The sequence below is a fragment of the Bidens hawaiensis genome, unplaced genomic scaffold, assembly GCF_021521415.1.
Source record: "Bidens hawaiensis isolate Kalapana, Puna unplaced genomic scaffold, B.hawaiensis_p1.1 tig00001179_1, whole genome shotgun sequence".
In the NCBI taxonomy this organism is placed as follows: Eukaryota; Viridiplantae; Streptophyta; class Magnoliopsida; order Asterales; family Asteraceae; genus Bidens; species Bidens hawaiensis.
In genome coordinates this window covers 2,796,408-2,813,009 of record NW_027491068.1, presented here as the reverse complement: position 1 = coordinate 2,813,009, position 16,602 = coordinate 2,796,408, and the positions used below count along the sequence as shown (strand labels likewise).

The window sequence follows — 16,602 nt, the reverse complement described above, 5'->3', positions numbered from 1 at the left end:
AACTCGTCTTGCTGGCCATAAATCCTTTCTTTCTTTACTAACCCTTCATCTACTAACACCTCTGACTGTACCTTGATGATTTCTTCAAAAAGACTCGGGTTCATGATCAACTTGTATGACTTCACTGCTGCAATGACTTCCTCATTCTTACGACTTAGCGCATCAGCGACCACGTTAGCTTTACCAGGGTAATACTTAATCTCACAGTCGTAATCCTTTATCAATTCTAACCATCTTCTCTGCCTCATGTTCAATTCTTTCTGTTCGAAGAAGTACTTTAAACTCTTATGATCTGTATAGATAGTGCACTTAGTACCGTACAGATAATGCCTCCATATCTTAAGAGCATGCACTACAGCTGCTAACTCCAAATCACGCGTCGGATAAGTACTCTCATGGACCTTCAACTGTCTAGACGCGTAAGCTATCACCTTCCCTCATTGCATCAGCACGCAACCTAACCCTTGATGCGAGGCATCAGCACAAACAATGAAATCCTCGTTACCATCGGGTAGAGCAAGGATTGGAGCTTGCGTGAGTCTCATCTTCAATTCTTCAAAGGCTTCTTCCTGAAACTTCCCCCAACTGAATACTATCAACTTTCTGGTCATACCGGTCAGCGGTGCGGCTATCTTGGAGAAACCTTCGATGAATCTCCTATAGTAGCCAGCTAACCCTAGGAAGCTTCGTATATCAGTCGGATTCTGCGGAGTCTTCCAATTCGTTATCGCTTCAATCTTAGCTGGGTCCACGGTAATTCCTTCCGGATTAATCACGTGACCTAAAAATTGCACTTCTCTTAACCAGAACGCGCACTTCGAAAACTTGGCGTACAACTTCTCTTTCTTCAGAACTTCCAATACCTCTCTCAGATGCTTGGCATGGTCAGACTCACTCTTTGAATAAATCAATATATCATCGATGAAGACGATAACCGACTTATCCAACATCGGTCGACACACCCTATTCATCATGTCCATAAATGCTGCAGGAGCATTGGTTAGACCGAATGACATTACGAGGAACTCGTAGTGTCCATACCGCGTTCGGAACGCTGTCTTAGGGATGTCTGCCTCCTTCACCTTCAGCTGATGGTAGCCTGATCTGAGGTCTATTCGAGAGAACCAACTTGAACCTTGCAGTTGGTCAAACAGATCATCAATCCTTGGCAACGGATATCTATTCTTTACCGTCAGTTTATTCAACTCACGATAGTCTATGCACATTCTCATACTTCCATCCTTCTTTTTCACGAACAATACCGGTGCGCCCCACGGGGAAACACTCGGTCTTATGAAACCTTTGTCGAGGAGTTCTTGCAGTTGTGACATCAATTCTTTCATCTCGGACGGTGCTAGACGGTAAGGCGCTTTCGCGACGGGCTGGGCTCCTGGTATTAAATCTATCTGAAATTCTATCTCTCGCTCCGGTGGCAACCCCGGAAGATCCTCAGGGAATACTTCTGGGTAGTCGCGCACAATAGGTACATCTTTCATTTCTTTCGTCTCGGCCGTAACGTTGACGACATACGCCAGGTAGGCACAACACCCTCGCCTTAGCAAACCCTCGGCTTTTATCATCGAAATGACATTAAGCCCAGAACTTTCCTTATCACCGTAAACTGTCACCGCACTACCATCCAATGACTTTAACCTTATCATCCTACTCTTACACACTATTTGAGCCTCAAACTCAGACAACCAATCCATACCCAAATCCACATCGAACCCTCCCAAGGTCATAACGTACAAGGTAACCGGGAACTCATGTCCCTCTAGTTCTATCTTAGTGTTCTTCACCATTTTTATTATTTCAACCGAAGTGTCGCTAGCGGTTTCTACTATAAGGGTTTCAGACACTCGGCAACATTTCATTTTAGCTAGTTTACTAAATGGTGTGGCTACGAAACTTTTGTTTGCGCCCGAATCAAATAATACAGAAGCGGAAACACCGTTCACTAGAAACGTACCTGTGACGACATCCGGAATCTGCTTGGCTTGTTCTTGGGTCAGCATGTAGGCTCTAGTTCTTGGCCTAGCTTGATCGGCATCCTTCTTTCCACTACCTCCAGCTTCACCCTCGGTGCATTCTCTAGCAAGGTGACCTGTCTTACCACACTTGTAGCATGCAGGCTTAGAACTGCACTCATGAGCATAATGACCTGCCTTCCCACAATTGTAGCAGACATTCGACCCAACTCTACATTCTCCAGCATGCATCTTTCCACACTTATGGCATGTATCCGAACCCTTTCCCCACCTACACTCACCACTGTGTGCCTTGCCACAAGTCTTGCACGACCTGTTCTCCCAAACTCTCGGCTGCTTGTTCTTAGGGTTCCACATCTGGGTACCGGGTCGTTTAGCAGGAGCGACCCATTTCTTCTCTTTCTTCTCGTCTCCCACCACCACATCATCCGCAGCCAAGTCTGCATAGACCATTTCTGCGAGTTCGACAGCAGAATCGAAAGTAGAAGGTTTACTTGTCCTGACTAACATGCGGACTCTCTGTGGTAATCCCCTCACGTAACACTTGATTCTATTCTAATAGGGAAAACACAAACATCATCACTCAAGGAACTATTTAGTACAAGGATAGCAAGGCTAACAGGTAATAACAGTGGCCAGCTGTGACTAGCTGATCACGTTGCTTTCCGTGTCCTATACACTTCCCCTTATGAGTCTATTTGTGCTGGTTCTACTTAAGCAGTTAGTCAAATCAAACAATCAATTATTCCTATCCCTGTCGTTCACATACCTTTTCTTTCTCATTAACATATATCATTTAATCATACACTTTACCTTTACTGATCTTGCTTGAGCGACACATGGCATTCTTGAACTGGCATCTTCTTTCCTTTCTTACTTAAATCTCATTCTCTGTTCGAGTCTAAGCATGTAGGATGCTTAAATCTCTCGAACTTTGCTCTGATACCAACTTGTAAGGCCCCGTTACCGGTAGCCCTACTTTCGTGTTGGATTTACTCATAAACACAGTTCTAAATATCAGAGTTAATTAAAACATTTACGCGGAATATAAAACTTTCATAAAACATTACATAATTCATAACTTGTCTCAAAACATCCTTTGTCTTTCAACATTAAAGCATTAAAATTAAAACATCATAAGTCTTCAGACGCCAGACTCTTGTTCAATGCCACGTGTCTCCTCAAGCGAGCTGCCTCATCCTACTCACCTGCGTGCATACTAAAAGTCAGCTACGCTGAGTGAGTTCTAGTTAATCATACACTATACAATACACATAAACTTATATTCTTTCATTCATACTTTCATACTTTCATACTTTCATACTTTCATTCTTTCATACTTTCATTCTTTCTTTTGTATTAACTTACCTTCATATCTTACGTTATAAAGAGCATTACGCCCTACATTCCTCGAGTATTATTAGGGCTCGGTACCCTCCTTCCTCGAGTATTATTAGGGCTCGGTACCCTCCTTCCTCGAGTATTATTAGGGCTCGATACCCTCCTTCCTCGAGTATTATTAGGGCTCGGTACCCTCTTTCCACGAGTATTATTAGGGCTCGGTTTCCCTCTTTCCACGAGTATTATTAGGGCTCGGTTTCCCTCTTTCCCCGAATATTAGTAGGGTTCGGTTCCCTAGTTCTCGAATATTAGTAGGGTTCGATTCTCTCTTCGTTACCATACAACCATACATCATACCTCGAGTATTATTAGGGCTCGGTACCCTTTTCGTAACCATACAACCATGCAACCGTCATTTCCTTCTTTTATTAACTTTATCACGTTCATACACATAAGCATACATATCATACTTATCTTATACTTAGCGTTACAACCTGACAGTACGTGCAATATCCGAAGATCGTTCACGTACCGTCAAGCCATCATTCATACATTTTACATTATTCACATAAGGCATACACTTATCTCTTAGGATAAGCGTATTAACAAACATATTGAGTATGCACACAGCCCCGAAAACATAACACATAAATGGGGCTAGAAACTCACCTGAACACGGTTACGTTCACCGTTAATCGTAATCCCTTTCTTCAGTTGTGCACGGCTGACTGTATTACAAGTATACGTATCAATTAACTATCACTTCTCATAACGTATTTCTATTTTTATATGACCCACAACGAACGGGGTCCGGGGGCAGCGCCCCTGGCAGCGGGGTCTAGGGGTGGCAGACCCTAGCAGGGTCCAAGGGGCAGAGCCCCTGGCTGGGGTCGAGCTGCCAGGTCAGCTTGGAAAAATTTTATTTCCATTAACTGTCTTAACACATTTTTCATTAGATTTTTAATTTATTTTCTAATCGAACTTGACTTTAAGCGAAGTTAAACCTTAGGCGAACTTAGCTTTAGGCAAAGTTATCAGGCGAACTTGGCTTTAGGCGAAGTTAAACCTCAGGCGAACTTAGCTCTAGGCGAAGTTATCAGGCGAACTTAGCTTTACAACGAAGTTGCCATCAGGCGAACTTAGCTTCAGGCGAAGTTGCCGTCAGGCGAACTTAGCTTTACAGCGAAGTTGCCATCAGGCGAACTTAGCTTGCAGGCGAAGTTCATCAGACGAACTTGGCTTGCAGGCGAAGTTCATCGCTTTGAAGGCGAAGTTGCCCAGATGAGGGCGAAGTTGCCCAGATAGCCGCTGTTTCGGTTTCTGTCCAACATTTCGAGCGATTTTAACACCCTTGTTACGGTCCAACATCACCCACTACGCTTCCCGACCATTTTCGGTCGTTTATACACTAAAAGCTCGGATCTTTAAACTTCAAAGATCAAGAATCATACCTTTTTGAGCTTGTTTGGGTCTTGTTTACTCGTTATCACAACTAATCTCTCTCTCTCTCCCTCGGATCTGCCGCCTTTCTCTCTTCCGGCCGGCCGGCGGTTGTAGTGTGTGGTGTGTGTGTGTTTTGGAAGTGTGAAAGGATAAGATGGAAATGAAGATATTTTGGGTTTAGGGGATATTTATATCCCTTAGATCCCATTCTCATTTAACCCATCTCAACTAATCCAAGTCCATGGTCCGCTCCTTACCCGACCTTAATTAATTACGCGAAATCACTAAACATAACTTCCTTTATTCAACATTATAAATTTTAGGATGTTACACTTACTAATTCTTGTTTACGAATTTGTGTTGGCACCGCTGATACTAACCAAATTTGTGTTGGTTCGCAGCTGTAACGTGCCGTTTTTTTGGTTCTACATATAATAATTTGTTGTATTTTGGCATTGGCGGGTTTATTTCTTTTGTTTAGTTTCGATGTCGTAACTTGATACAGACTGACTTCGTATTGACTTGCAACGAGTTTATGGTTTAACGTTTTTAGTCATGTTTTTTGGTCAATTTAACAGTCCCGTCGCGAAGCACGGATCGTAATCCTAGTTTGTGTTTTAAATGAAAGATCTCAGATTCTCATGTTCAAACTTATACTAGAATTATTGATGTAAAATATAATAAAAATAGAAATGTAATTTGTTGTTGAAAATACGAGAATACTATTTAGTACTGTATTATGTATATAGTCAAATGCTAATAGAAAAGACTTTTAATTGTCATCTTGACTTTCTGCAACGAAAGAAAGTGGAACCCTCGGGAAGACAAATTAGGCTGAGGGGTGTGGGCTTCAACGGGGGCGCTAGAGCCCCTTCGCTCGCGCCCCCAGGCGCGACCACCACACCACCAGGCGCTAGCGGGGGCGCTAGCGGGGCGCGAGAACGAAAAACAAAGCAGGCGTGATGGGGTTAGCGGCAGAGGAGAGCGTAAAGTAGCCTTGGGAAGGGACAAAGAGCCGTTGGTAGTGTTTCAAAGAGCCGTTGGCTCTTATTTAATTAAAAAATAAAAGCGTTTTTTCCCTATATAATACCCCATTTCATCCCATTTTTATACCACAACTTCAAACCTTCACCCAAAATCAATTCATCTTCTCAACTTTTTTTAAAAAAAATGTCGTGGTACTCGTCTGATTCCGAATCCTCCGAAGAGGATGATTTGCTTCTTCATGTAGGGGGAGTTTTGACCGCAACCGTGGTCGATCTCTTGCAAAATCAAGCCCATCAACCTCGAGTCCCGAGGGTTAGAGCACCACCTCGTGATCGTGATCGATCGGGTGCTAACGATACTTTGATTAGGCATTATTTTAGCCCTCAACCGGTATACGAGGAGTCGGATTTTCGAACTCGTTTCCGAATGAGCAGACAATTGTTCATGCGTATAGCAAGTGATTTAGAGGCACGGTATCCCTTTTTTCAACAAAGGGATGATGCTAGGGGTCTCCCCGGTTTTACCCCTCTTCAAAAATGCACGGCTGCTATCCGTCAATTAGCGTACGGCATCTCGTCGGACGCTTTGGATGAGTATTTACAGATGTCGAAAAGGGTTGCACGTGAATCCCTTCATTTTTTCTGCCAAGGTAAAAAACATTAATTTTAGTTTTTATTAAATATTTATTACATTTTGTAATATATATTATATGTTTATAGATTATTTTATATACGTAGGAGTCATATCGATTTACGCTCGGAGATATCTGCGTAAACCTACAATGTATGACATCCAACGCATATATGAGGTGCACGCAGAAAAACATGGTTTTCCTGGGATGCTAGGTAGCATCGATTGTACGCATGTTGGATGGGCTATGTGTCCAACGGCCTGGCGAGGTCAGTTCCACCGTGGTGATCATGAAGGGCCGACCCTTATACTTGAGGCGGCGGTGTCACAGGATCTTTGGTTTTGGCATGCTTTTTTTGGTGTTGCTGGGTCAAATAACGACCTTAATGTTATCGATCAGTCACATTTGATCAACGACCTTATCGACGGGGTTGAACCACCTCAATCTTTTGTTGCAAATGGAGAACTCTTCAAGTACGGGTACTATCTGGTCGATGGTATTTACAACGAATGGGCTTTGTTAGTTCAAGCTTTTACAGATCCAATCGCCGACAAACGGAAGTATTTTACGAAGAAGCAAGAGTCTGCTAGAAAAGATATTGAAAGAGCTTTTGGAGCTCTGAAAAAACAATATTATGTACTGGCGAAACCGATACGTTATTGGACTCGGGAGAGGATAACGGACATCGTCTACACGTGTCTGATCCTACACAACATGACGTTAGAAGACGAGGGCAAAGCTATCTGCCAAAACTACCAAGGTGACATTCCGCCACAACCGTCCACAATCAGTGATCAACAAAGACTTCATAACATAGCAAATATCAAGAGCCGTGAGATACACGGGGAGCTTCGACATGAGTTGGTTGAACATTTGTGGGCGAGGCGACCCGATGATCTTGTATTAGATTAGTGTTATTATTAAGTATTATTGTTTGTTTAATTTTTAGTATGTTTTTTTTTGTAATTTGAATTTTAGATATTAATGTGTTTTTTTTATTAATGTGTGTTTTTTTAATAATTTATAAGTTTTTTTAATAATACGTTGTTTGAATATATTTATAAAAAAATAAAAAAAAAATTTTCGCTGGAGCCCCTGTTGGAGCCCCTTCCACACCAGGGGCCAGGGCTCCAACGGGGGCTCCAACAACCCCCTTATCCAGTTTCTCTCTCTGCCACATGTCATAATATTATTGGCTGGAGCCCCCACTAAAGCCCCCATTAGAGCCCCCCACACCCCTCAGCCTTAGTGTTCATGGGACCATTTTATTTAAGTCAAACACATAACCATTTTGTTCATACACGTATTGACATTAAGACTAAGGGATGTGGGGGCTTTAGTGGGGGCTCCAGCAGAGCCAAGAACCAATAATATTATGACGTGTGACAGAGAGAGAAACTGGATAAGGGGGTGTTGGAGCCCCTGGTGGAGCCCCTGGCCCCTAGTGTGGAGGGGCTCCAGCAGGGGCTCCAGCGAAATTTTTTTTTATTTTATTTATAAATATATTCAAATAACATATTATTAAAAAAACACATAAAATATTAAAAAAAACACACATTAATAAAAAAACACATTAATATCTAAAATTCAAATTACAAAAAAAAACATACTAAAAATTAAACAAACAATAATACTTAATAATAACACTAATCTAATACAAGATTATCGGGTCGCCTCGCCCACAAATGTTCAACCAACTCATGTCGAAGATTCCCGTGTGTCTCACGGCTCTTGATATTTGCTATGTTATGAAGTCTTTGTTGATCACTGATTGTGGATGGTTGTGGCGGAATGTCACCTTAGTAGTTTTGGCAGATAGCTTTGCCCTCGTCTTCTAACGTCATGTTGTGTAGGATCAGACACGTGTAGATGACGTCCATTATCCTCTCCCGAGTCCAATAACGTATTGGGTTCGCCAGCACATAATATTGTTTTTTCAGAACTCCAAAAGCTCTTTCAATATCTTTTCTAGCAGACTCTTGCTTCTTCGTAAAATACTTCTGTTTATCGGCGATTGGATCTGTAAAAGCTTTCACTAACAAAGCCCATTCGTTGTAAATACCATCGACCAGATAGTACCCGTACTTGAAGAGTTCTCCATTTGCAACAAAAGCTTGAGGTGGTTCAACCCCGTCGATAAGGTCATTGATCAAATGTGACTGATCGATAACATTAAGGTCGTTATTTGACCCAGCAACACCAAAAAAAGCATGCCAAAACCAAAGATCCAGTGACACCGCCGCCTCAAGTATAAGGGTCGGCCCTTCATGATCACCACGGTGGAACTGACCTCGCCAGGCCGTTGGACACATAGCCCATCCAACATGCGTACAATCGAGGCTACCTAGCATCCCAGGAAAACCATGTTTTTCTGCGTGCACCTCATATATGCATTGGATGTCATACATTGTAGGTTTACGCAGATATCTCCGAGAGTAAATCGATATGACTCCTACGTATATAAATACGATATAAGTATATATATATATATATCTATAGTTATAGGCATTAAAATAATCTATAAACATATAATATATATTAAAAAATGTAATAAATATTTAATAAAACTAAAATTAATGTTTTTTACCTTGGCAGAAAAAATGAAGGGATTCACGTGCAACCCTTTTCGACATTTGTAAATACTCATCCAAAGCGTCCGACGAAATGCCGTACGCTAATTGACGGATAGCAGCCGTGCATTTTTGAAGAAAGGTAAAACCGGGGAGACCCCTAGCATCCTCCCTTTGTTGAAAAAAGGGATACCGTGCCTCTAAATCACTTGCTATACGCATGAACAATTGTCTGCTCATTCGGAAACGAGTTCGAAAATCCGACTCCTCGTATACCGGTTGAGGGCTAAAATAATGCCTAATCAAAGTATCGTTAGCACCCGATCGATCACGATCACGAGGTGGTGCTCTAACTCTCGGGACTCGAGGTTGCTGGGCTTGATTTTGCAAAAGATCCACCACGGTTGCGGTCAAAACTCCCCCTACTTGAAGAAGCAAATCATCCTCTTCGGAGGAGTCGGAATCAGACGAGAACCACGACATTTTTTTTTGTTAATTTTGAGAGGATTTTAGGAGAAAAGGTGTATAATTGTGAAATGAAGTATATTTTACAAAGGTATATATTAAAAGTTTAAGAAATTTTTTTTTTAATTTAATACGAGCCAACGGCTCTTTTTGCTAAAAACAAGGTGACTTCCTCTATCTCTTCTCCCGCTACCAAGCTCACGCCTGCCTCTATTAGCCCTCTAGTGTCCCTGGTGGTGTGGTGTTAGCGCCTAAGGGCGCGAGCGGATGGACTTTAGCGCCCCCGTTGAAGCCCCCACACCCCTCAGTCTAATGATAACGTAATTTGTAGTATGTATGCATCCAAATACTTCATGAGAAAAAAGATACAAAAATATCTCTCTCTATTTTTTTTATCATACACATTACTTATAAAGTAAATGATATTTATTGAATAATGTATTTGACAATGAAGATAATATATAACAACATAATACTGAAATTAAGAACAATAAAAAATTATAAGATCTAAATTTTGGTATTTCTCCTCAAGCCATAATTTAATATCTTGCAACTTTTTAATCTTAAAAATTGAAACATTGTTATCAACAATTTATAATCATGTCACACACTTTACATTAAATTTATTATTCGTGTCAAATTATATATAATTACATGATATATTATATGTGAGATAGGATGTATACTATTTGATCTACACCCATATTTTGTTTTTGTGCTATTAATTAGTTGATTATCAATTAATTAATAGCACAAAAACAAAATATGGGTGTAGATCAAATAGTATACATCCTATCTCAAAAATGGTATATCATCTATATTTTCATAATCGAGTACAATTCTTGATAAAATATTTATGTTATAATATAACTTTTAAAATAATAAAATGTATAAAAGTGATTTTACTTATCTCATCAACTATTACCTTCCAATTAACTAAAACTTGTTATTGAATCTTAAACAATAAATTGGCTTGATTAAAGATCTATAGTTTTCTCACGAAAAACATATTTATTTCATCCGACATAAATAAATGAATACATACCATTCATGAGATACGATATATACAATACTATCTTCCTTCAATATACACATTGACTAAAAGAATACTATTACAACCAACCAACATTTTGTTTTCGTGCTATTAATTCATCTTATAATTTTCCTAGAATACATTCATGTATATAGCATATCTATAATTAAAAAATCAATAGAGAATATGTGAAAAGCCTCTTTTTTCCTTTCCACTTTTTCGTTGACTTTCAAAGACGAAACGCATGCATCATCAAATGACATGTCAACACGTGTACGTAACAGCTAAGTAGACTCAATCGGTTTCCTCTCACTGTATTTAAGTAACAGCTCATTTACCATTCTCCCAACCCACAAACACATACATACATACATCTCTTTTACAACATAGACAACTGATCATTCACTCCGGTAACTAATTCATCACTCTCTCTCTTTATCTCTATATATAAATATATATATATTTATATACCTATGGTGGTGGTGTTATTATTTCTTTCATTATTTGTTGCATGTTGATGGATTATTAATGTTTTGTTACATGTGTAACTAATGTGACATAAATCACTAGCTTGTTGTTGATTTTAAGGATTAATGATTATAATATTTGGTTTTGTATAGGAAACATGTTTGGAGATTGTCAAGTGATGCCAAGCATGGGTGGTGGAACCGAATCGATTTTCGCTAACTTAAACTTCATGCCTAGTTTCTCCGATTTCCCATCCATGATACCCGTAATATCTAAATACACAGTCTTGTTTATTTTATTGTAATTTTTTAATATTAATATATTTCGATATAAATTTTATTGAAAACGGAGTTGTATTACAGAAAGACGAGATGCTGAGACTAGGAAAGGAGGAAATGGAAAGTGGGTCGGGTAGTGATCAAGTCGGAGGCTGGTTGTCGGGTAACGAAGTGGAAACCGATGAACAACAGCCTAAGAAGAATAAGAGGAAGCGTTATCATAGACACACTGCTCATCAGATCCAAGAAATGGAATCGTATGTTATAGTACTATATTGTTTATTACCTTAAACTTGAGTTGTTGACTAGATTAAGGTTTGTTTGTGTGTGTTGGTAGGTTGTTTAAGGAATGTCCACATCCAGATGATAAGAGAAGATTGAAATTAAGCCAAGAGCTTGGTCTTAAGCCACGCCAAGTGAAGTTTTGGTTTCAAAATAGGCGTACACAAATGAAGGTGCGTACGTTAGCATAGGTCCATATGAGTGTCCATACATGTTCTTGCTACCTTGGCTAAATCTAAAAATTTAATGCCAACTGTACATATGTATATACACCCAACACGGTTTACAAGATGTATTTTGATTTTGATTTTTTATTATATATATATGTTTTGTGTGTGAATACATAAATATACATTTTTAGGTAATTTATTTTGTTTTTACAAAATGATATTATGTATATTCTTTGTTTTTTCTTGTGTAATATGGAAGTGGTTTTTGACTTTTAATTTAAACGAGAACAATGAAATGAGATTGTGTGATTTTATGTTTTCGAGAAAATAGATATGTTAAGAAACAAACTATCATAATCACATGTATATTGCATGGTTGATATTCTTAACAAAACAAGTATAACATATATAGGAAAGAAATAATTACTAATTATTTTTATTCCAAAACAGTTTTATCACCATAAAATTCAAGTTTTTTCCGTTTATTACAGTTATATGTATGATAAGTTTTTGATAAAATCACTGATCAGTGAGTTTGTTATTTTATTTTTTACAAATTGAGAGTACATATTTGCTGTTTTATACTTTTGTAAGTTGGAAATGATGTTTAATAATTAATTTAAGTTTTCTGTTTATAATTAATTCACTTAACTATAAATATGGTACAATTTATATAGAGCACACGCACACGCACACGCACACGCACACGCATACATGTATGTGTGCATGTGTGTGTCGGTGTGCATTTACCTTCAATATTATATCATTAAAAGCAAATATAAGTTGTATTTTTTTTTTGTTTTATTTGAAAGCATAATTTTAATTATTATATAACGTAAATAAACATAACTTGTTTTTAGCTCATTTGTTTTCTAAAAAAACATTGAAGTGAGTAAAAGTTTTTTGCTTATAGTCTAGTACTGTAGTGTTATAAAATACAACACACGTTTTGTACAAACTTTTTACTATTTTGCTCTAAGATATAAATGCTGTCAGACAAAGTTTTATAATATTGTTTTTAATAAATAGTGAAACTTGATGGGAGGGGGTTGGGAATAGTTGTCTGCAAGCGTTACGTTAACCACAACCATGCGCTTTGATGACTGTAGAGAAGCATTTACTGTATATGTTTGCTTTTTTTTTTTTTTTTTTTTGAATGTTTAAGCTTGCCTCCTACTATTTACAATAAACCGTCATTGCCAGGGATCGAACCCTGGACCTCTCACCCAAAGGCCTAAGCCTTTACCATCCCACCAAAGTGGAGATGGCCACTTACACCTACTAATATACGCTTGAAAGTAACACATTAATATACGCTTGAATGTTTGCTTTCTCATTAATATACGCTTGTGGGTGCGCACTGTTACCACTTACACCTACTAATATATCATCTCCCAAAGAGGGAACGCACTCTTTTAATATACATCCTTTTAAGGCTAGTTCATTTAGTCATGACTCACTAGTCAATAGTCAATACTTATTATTATAGTACTAATATTTGTGACTGATCATGTAATGTAACACATTAAATGTCTATTAGACGCGGTTCTGAGATCGGTTAAATTTTGTTATTTAGGCACAACAAGACCGGTCGGAAAATGCTATCCTTAGAAACAGTAACGAGAGTCTAAGACATGAAAATAGTGGACTGCAAAATGCGTTGTGTGCGCTTGTTTGCTCTAACTGTGGAGGGTCTTCGGAGCAACAACTTCGTATGGAAAATGCGCGGCTCAAAGAGGAGGTACTTGGTTATCGATATTGTTTTGAATAAGTTAGAAGTAATTATAAAAATTATTCACTATAGTATTTTTATAACTAAAGTTTATAATATTTTTCTTTCTCAGGGAAATTAAAATATAACAAATACAAAAGTATAAGTTTTAAAAACTGTAAAATGATAAAATAGTTGAAAATATTAAATTAATATATATATAATAATTAGAATTTGTAAACCCTTTTTAAACTTTTTATAAAAAGGAGACAAATAAAGATTACTAAAATTTCTTAAATATTTTTCACTGTGAAATTGAGGCTTTAAATCATCTGGCTCCCTGTTTGCATCGTTTAGCCGGTTAAGTATGAGTCTGCTGACTCTTGGATCAACTTTGTATAGGTCCTAATTAACATCTTTTAGAACGATGATCGATAAAAAGAATAAGGTTGTAATTAACAATGAAACGAATGCTTTCGTGCAGTTGGATCGTGCCTGCCTTATTGCAAGTCAGTTTTGTGGGAGTAATCCAATGCAAACACAAGGACAATGTCATTTACCTCAAATGATGACTTCTAACCTGGACTTGGATATGAATATGTATCCTAGTCCATTTGATCAAGCTGGCATGCCAAACAGCAATGACGTGATGCAGATGAACCCTTTAATGGCACCAGAAGGTCCCAACTTTGCGGCTGCTAATGGTTTAATCATCATGGAGGATGAAAAGCCTCTTGCGATCCAATACGCACTATCGTTCATGGATGAAGTTGTTAAGATGTGCAGGCTTGTTGAACCACTTTGGACTCAGGTTAACAATGCTGGGAAAGAAGTGCTGAATCTTGATGAATATGCTAAGATGTTCCCGTTTACGATCAGAAGGAAAATTGATCCGAATGAGTCGAGATATGAAGCTTCTCGCGCTAGCTCGGTTGTGATTATTAATAGTATCACTCTGGTTGATGCTTTTCTTGATGCAGTATGTCACCTTTTTTATATTTAGAGTTATGTGTTTCGGGTTCGATAGTAACTATTTTGTATGTTTCTAATACTGTAATGATTTGGGTATTATAGGATAAATGGATGGAGTTGTTTCCCTCAATTATTTCACGTGCGAAAACGCTACAAGTTGTTAGTACTGATGTAAATGGAACTGCAAACACTTACCTGCAGCTGGTGCGTATATATATTTAGAGGTGGCAAAATTAGCATGTTGCACAAGTTTGATTGAATTTATAAGGTTTTTTTTTGGCATTTTTTTTTGTTATGCGCAGATGTATGCTGAACTGCAAATGCTATCCCCACTTGTGCCAGCAAGAGAAATTTATTTTCTTCGTTATTGTGCTTGCAATCCTGACGATGGAAGCTGGACTATCGTTGATTTCCCGTTGGATAACTTTCACGAGACTTGCCAGCCCTCGCGTACTAGATACACGCGGTTCCCCTCGGGCTGCATTATACAAGACATGCCTAATGGCTATTCAAGGGTGAGAAATATATTTCTTTTTAGAATTATACATATATAGTATTTTTAATTTTTTCATAGTATTTCTTGAATTGATTTATCTTGTAATATATTTGTGCGCCCTTCAATTGATCCAGGTTACTTGGGTTGAGCATGCCGAGGCTGAAAATGATCCAGTTCACGGGATCTTTACCGATTATGTTAGCAGTGGAATGGCATTTGGAGCGCATCGATGGCTAGCTGTTTTACAACGACAATGTGAGAGGCTTGCGAGTCTTATGGCCCGAAACATATCTGATATTGGAGGTACCATGATCAAACTTGTGTGTGTTACTGAGTTTATTATCTATTATAGTTATTATTATTTAGTTTATCATTATTTATACCATGTCATGATAATTAATAAGTTTGACGCCTAATAACCATCAAACTTATGTTTACAGCGATACCATCTCCGGAAGCAAGAGCAAACTTGATGAATGTGGCTCAGAGGATGGTAAGGATGTTCTCACTTCACATCACTAGCGCGTGTGGGCAATCATGGACAGCCCTCTCGGATTCAGTTGAGGACACCGTTCGCATAACCACTAGAAAAGTCACTGAACCAGGCCAGCGCAATGGCTTGATCCTGACTGCAGTATCAACAATCTGGCTTCCTCATCCTCACTATCGAGTTTTTGATCTTTTAAGAGATGGACGTCTCCGATCTCAGGTTCATAATTCATTACAAACATGTTCTTTGATCTATTATATACATTTCAGTTTTGTCTAACATTTTGGTGTGTATAGCTCGATATTATCTCAAATGGGACTCGATTGGAAGAGGTGGCTCACATTGCAAACGGTTCTCATCCAGGAAATTGTACCTCGTTGCTTCGTGTTAATGTAAGTTTATTATTCCGGAAGACCATGACGAATATTTGAGTTGTCTACATTAATCAAGTTATAAAAAATGAAACTCTTTTTGTTAATAGGTGTCTAGTAACTCGTCACAGAACGTCGAGCTAGTCCTGCAGGAGAGCTGCACCGATGACTCTGGCAGCCTCGTGGTGTACTCGGTTGTCGATGTTGATGCCATCAAACTTACAATGAACGGTGAAGATCCTTCCTGCATCCCACTCCTCCCTCTAGGGTTTGTCATTGTCCCCGTACAGGGACAAAACCCTAGTGGCAACATGACAGCCTCCTCAGCTGAAACCGGAAGAGGCTGCATGTTGACTGTGGGACTACAAGTGGTGGCCAACTCCATGTCTACCGCAAACCTAAACCTCTCGAGTGCCAACGCGATCAACAATCACATTCGAGCTACAATGCAACAAATCATTGCCGCCCTTGGTGGGGTTGCCACTGATAATAATATCACTGGTTGTGGTAGCAGAGCCAGTGTTATTACCAGTGGCAACAAAGTTGATGGCTTTGACGAGCCATCAACTGTTTCCGCTTCAAAGGTTAATTAATGAAGTCTTGTTATTTTGTTTGTTTTTGAGTTGAAAAGTTAAAAAAAAAACTCTATGGACATGCATGTAGTGTGGTTTGTTTGTGTAGGGGTAGGGTTAAATTAAAAGGGTAGAAGTGTCATTTAAGTTAGTTGATATTATGATGATGAGTATTCTGAAGAGTATGTCAGGATGTAATGAAGAGAGTTAGTTGGCAAGGGAGTGAATAAATAAAGAAAAAGTTGGTGGGGAGACGGTGCATGGTAACAAGGGTAGTCTCCAGATCAGTTCCTTGGGTATGCATGAAGTCCAGTCAGCAGCAAGGTCAAGGACA

The 16,602-nt window shown here is 38.8% G+C and overlaps 1 protein-coding gene across 1 annotated transcript; it reads left to right on the top strand.

The window, feature by feature from the left end:
• The first annotated feature begins 11,045 nt into the window (after nt 1-11,045).
• On the top strand, nt 11,046-16,289 carry LOC143562023 (homeobox-leucine zipper protein HDG5-like). Its single transcript, XM_077049952.1, has 11 exons — nt 11,046-11,191; nt 11,289-11,461; nt 11,542-11,659; nt 13,233-13,397; nt 13,852-14,346; nt 14,442-14,543; nt 14,642-14,854; nt 14,970-15,138; nt 15,276-15,544; nt 15,622-15,717; nt 15,807-16,289. Exons 1-11 carry the CDS (start codon nt 11,084-11,086, stop codon nt 16,287-16,289), a joined length of 2,391 nt encoding a protein of 796 aa, XP_076906067.1. The 5' UTR covers nt 11,046-11,083.
• The last annotated feature ends 313 nt before the right edge of the window (nt 16,290-16,602 follow it).

Bases quoted from the DNA above. Each gene is read 5' to 3' on its own strand.
- LOC143562023 (XM_077049952.1), top strand. From the start codon at position 11,084: ATGTTTGGAGATTGTCAAGTGATGCCAAGCATGGGTGGTGGAACCGAA. The intron at 11,192-11,288 runs GTAATATCTAAA...GTTGTATTACAG, and splicing joins ATTTCCCATCCATGATACCC to AAAGACGAGATGCTGAGACT. The intron at 11,462-11,541 runs GTATGTTATAGT...GTGTGTTGGTAG, and splicing joins CAGATCCAAGAAATGGAATC to GTTGTTTAAGGAATGTCCAC.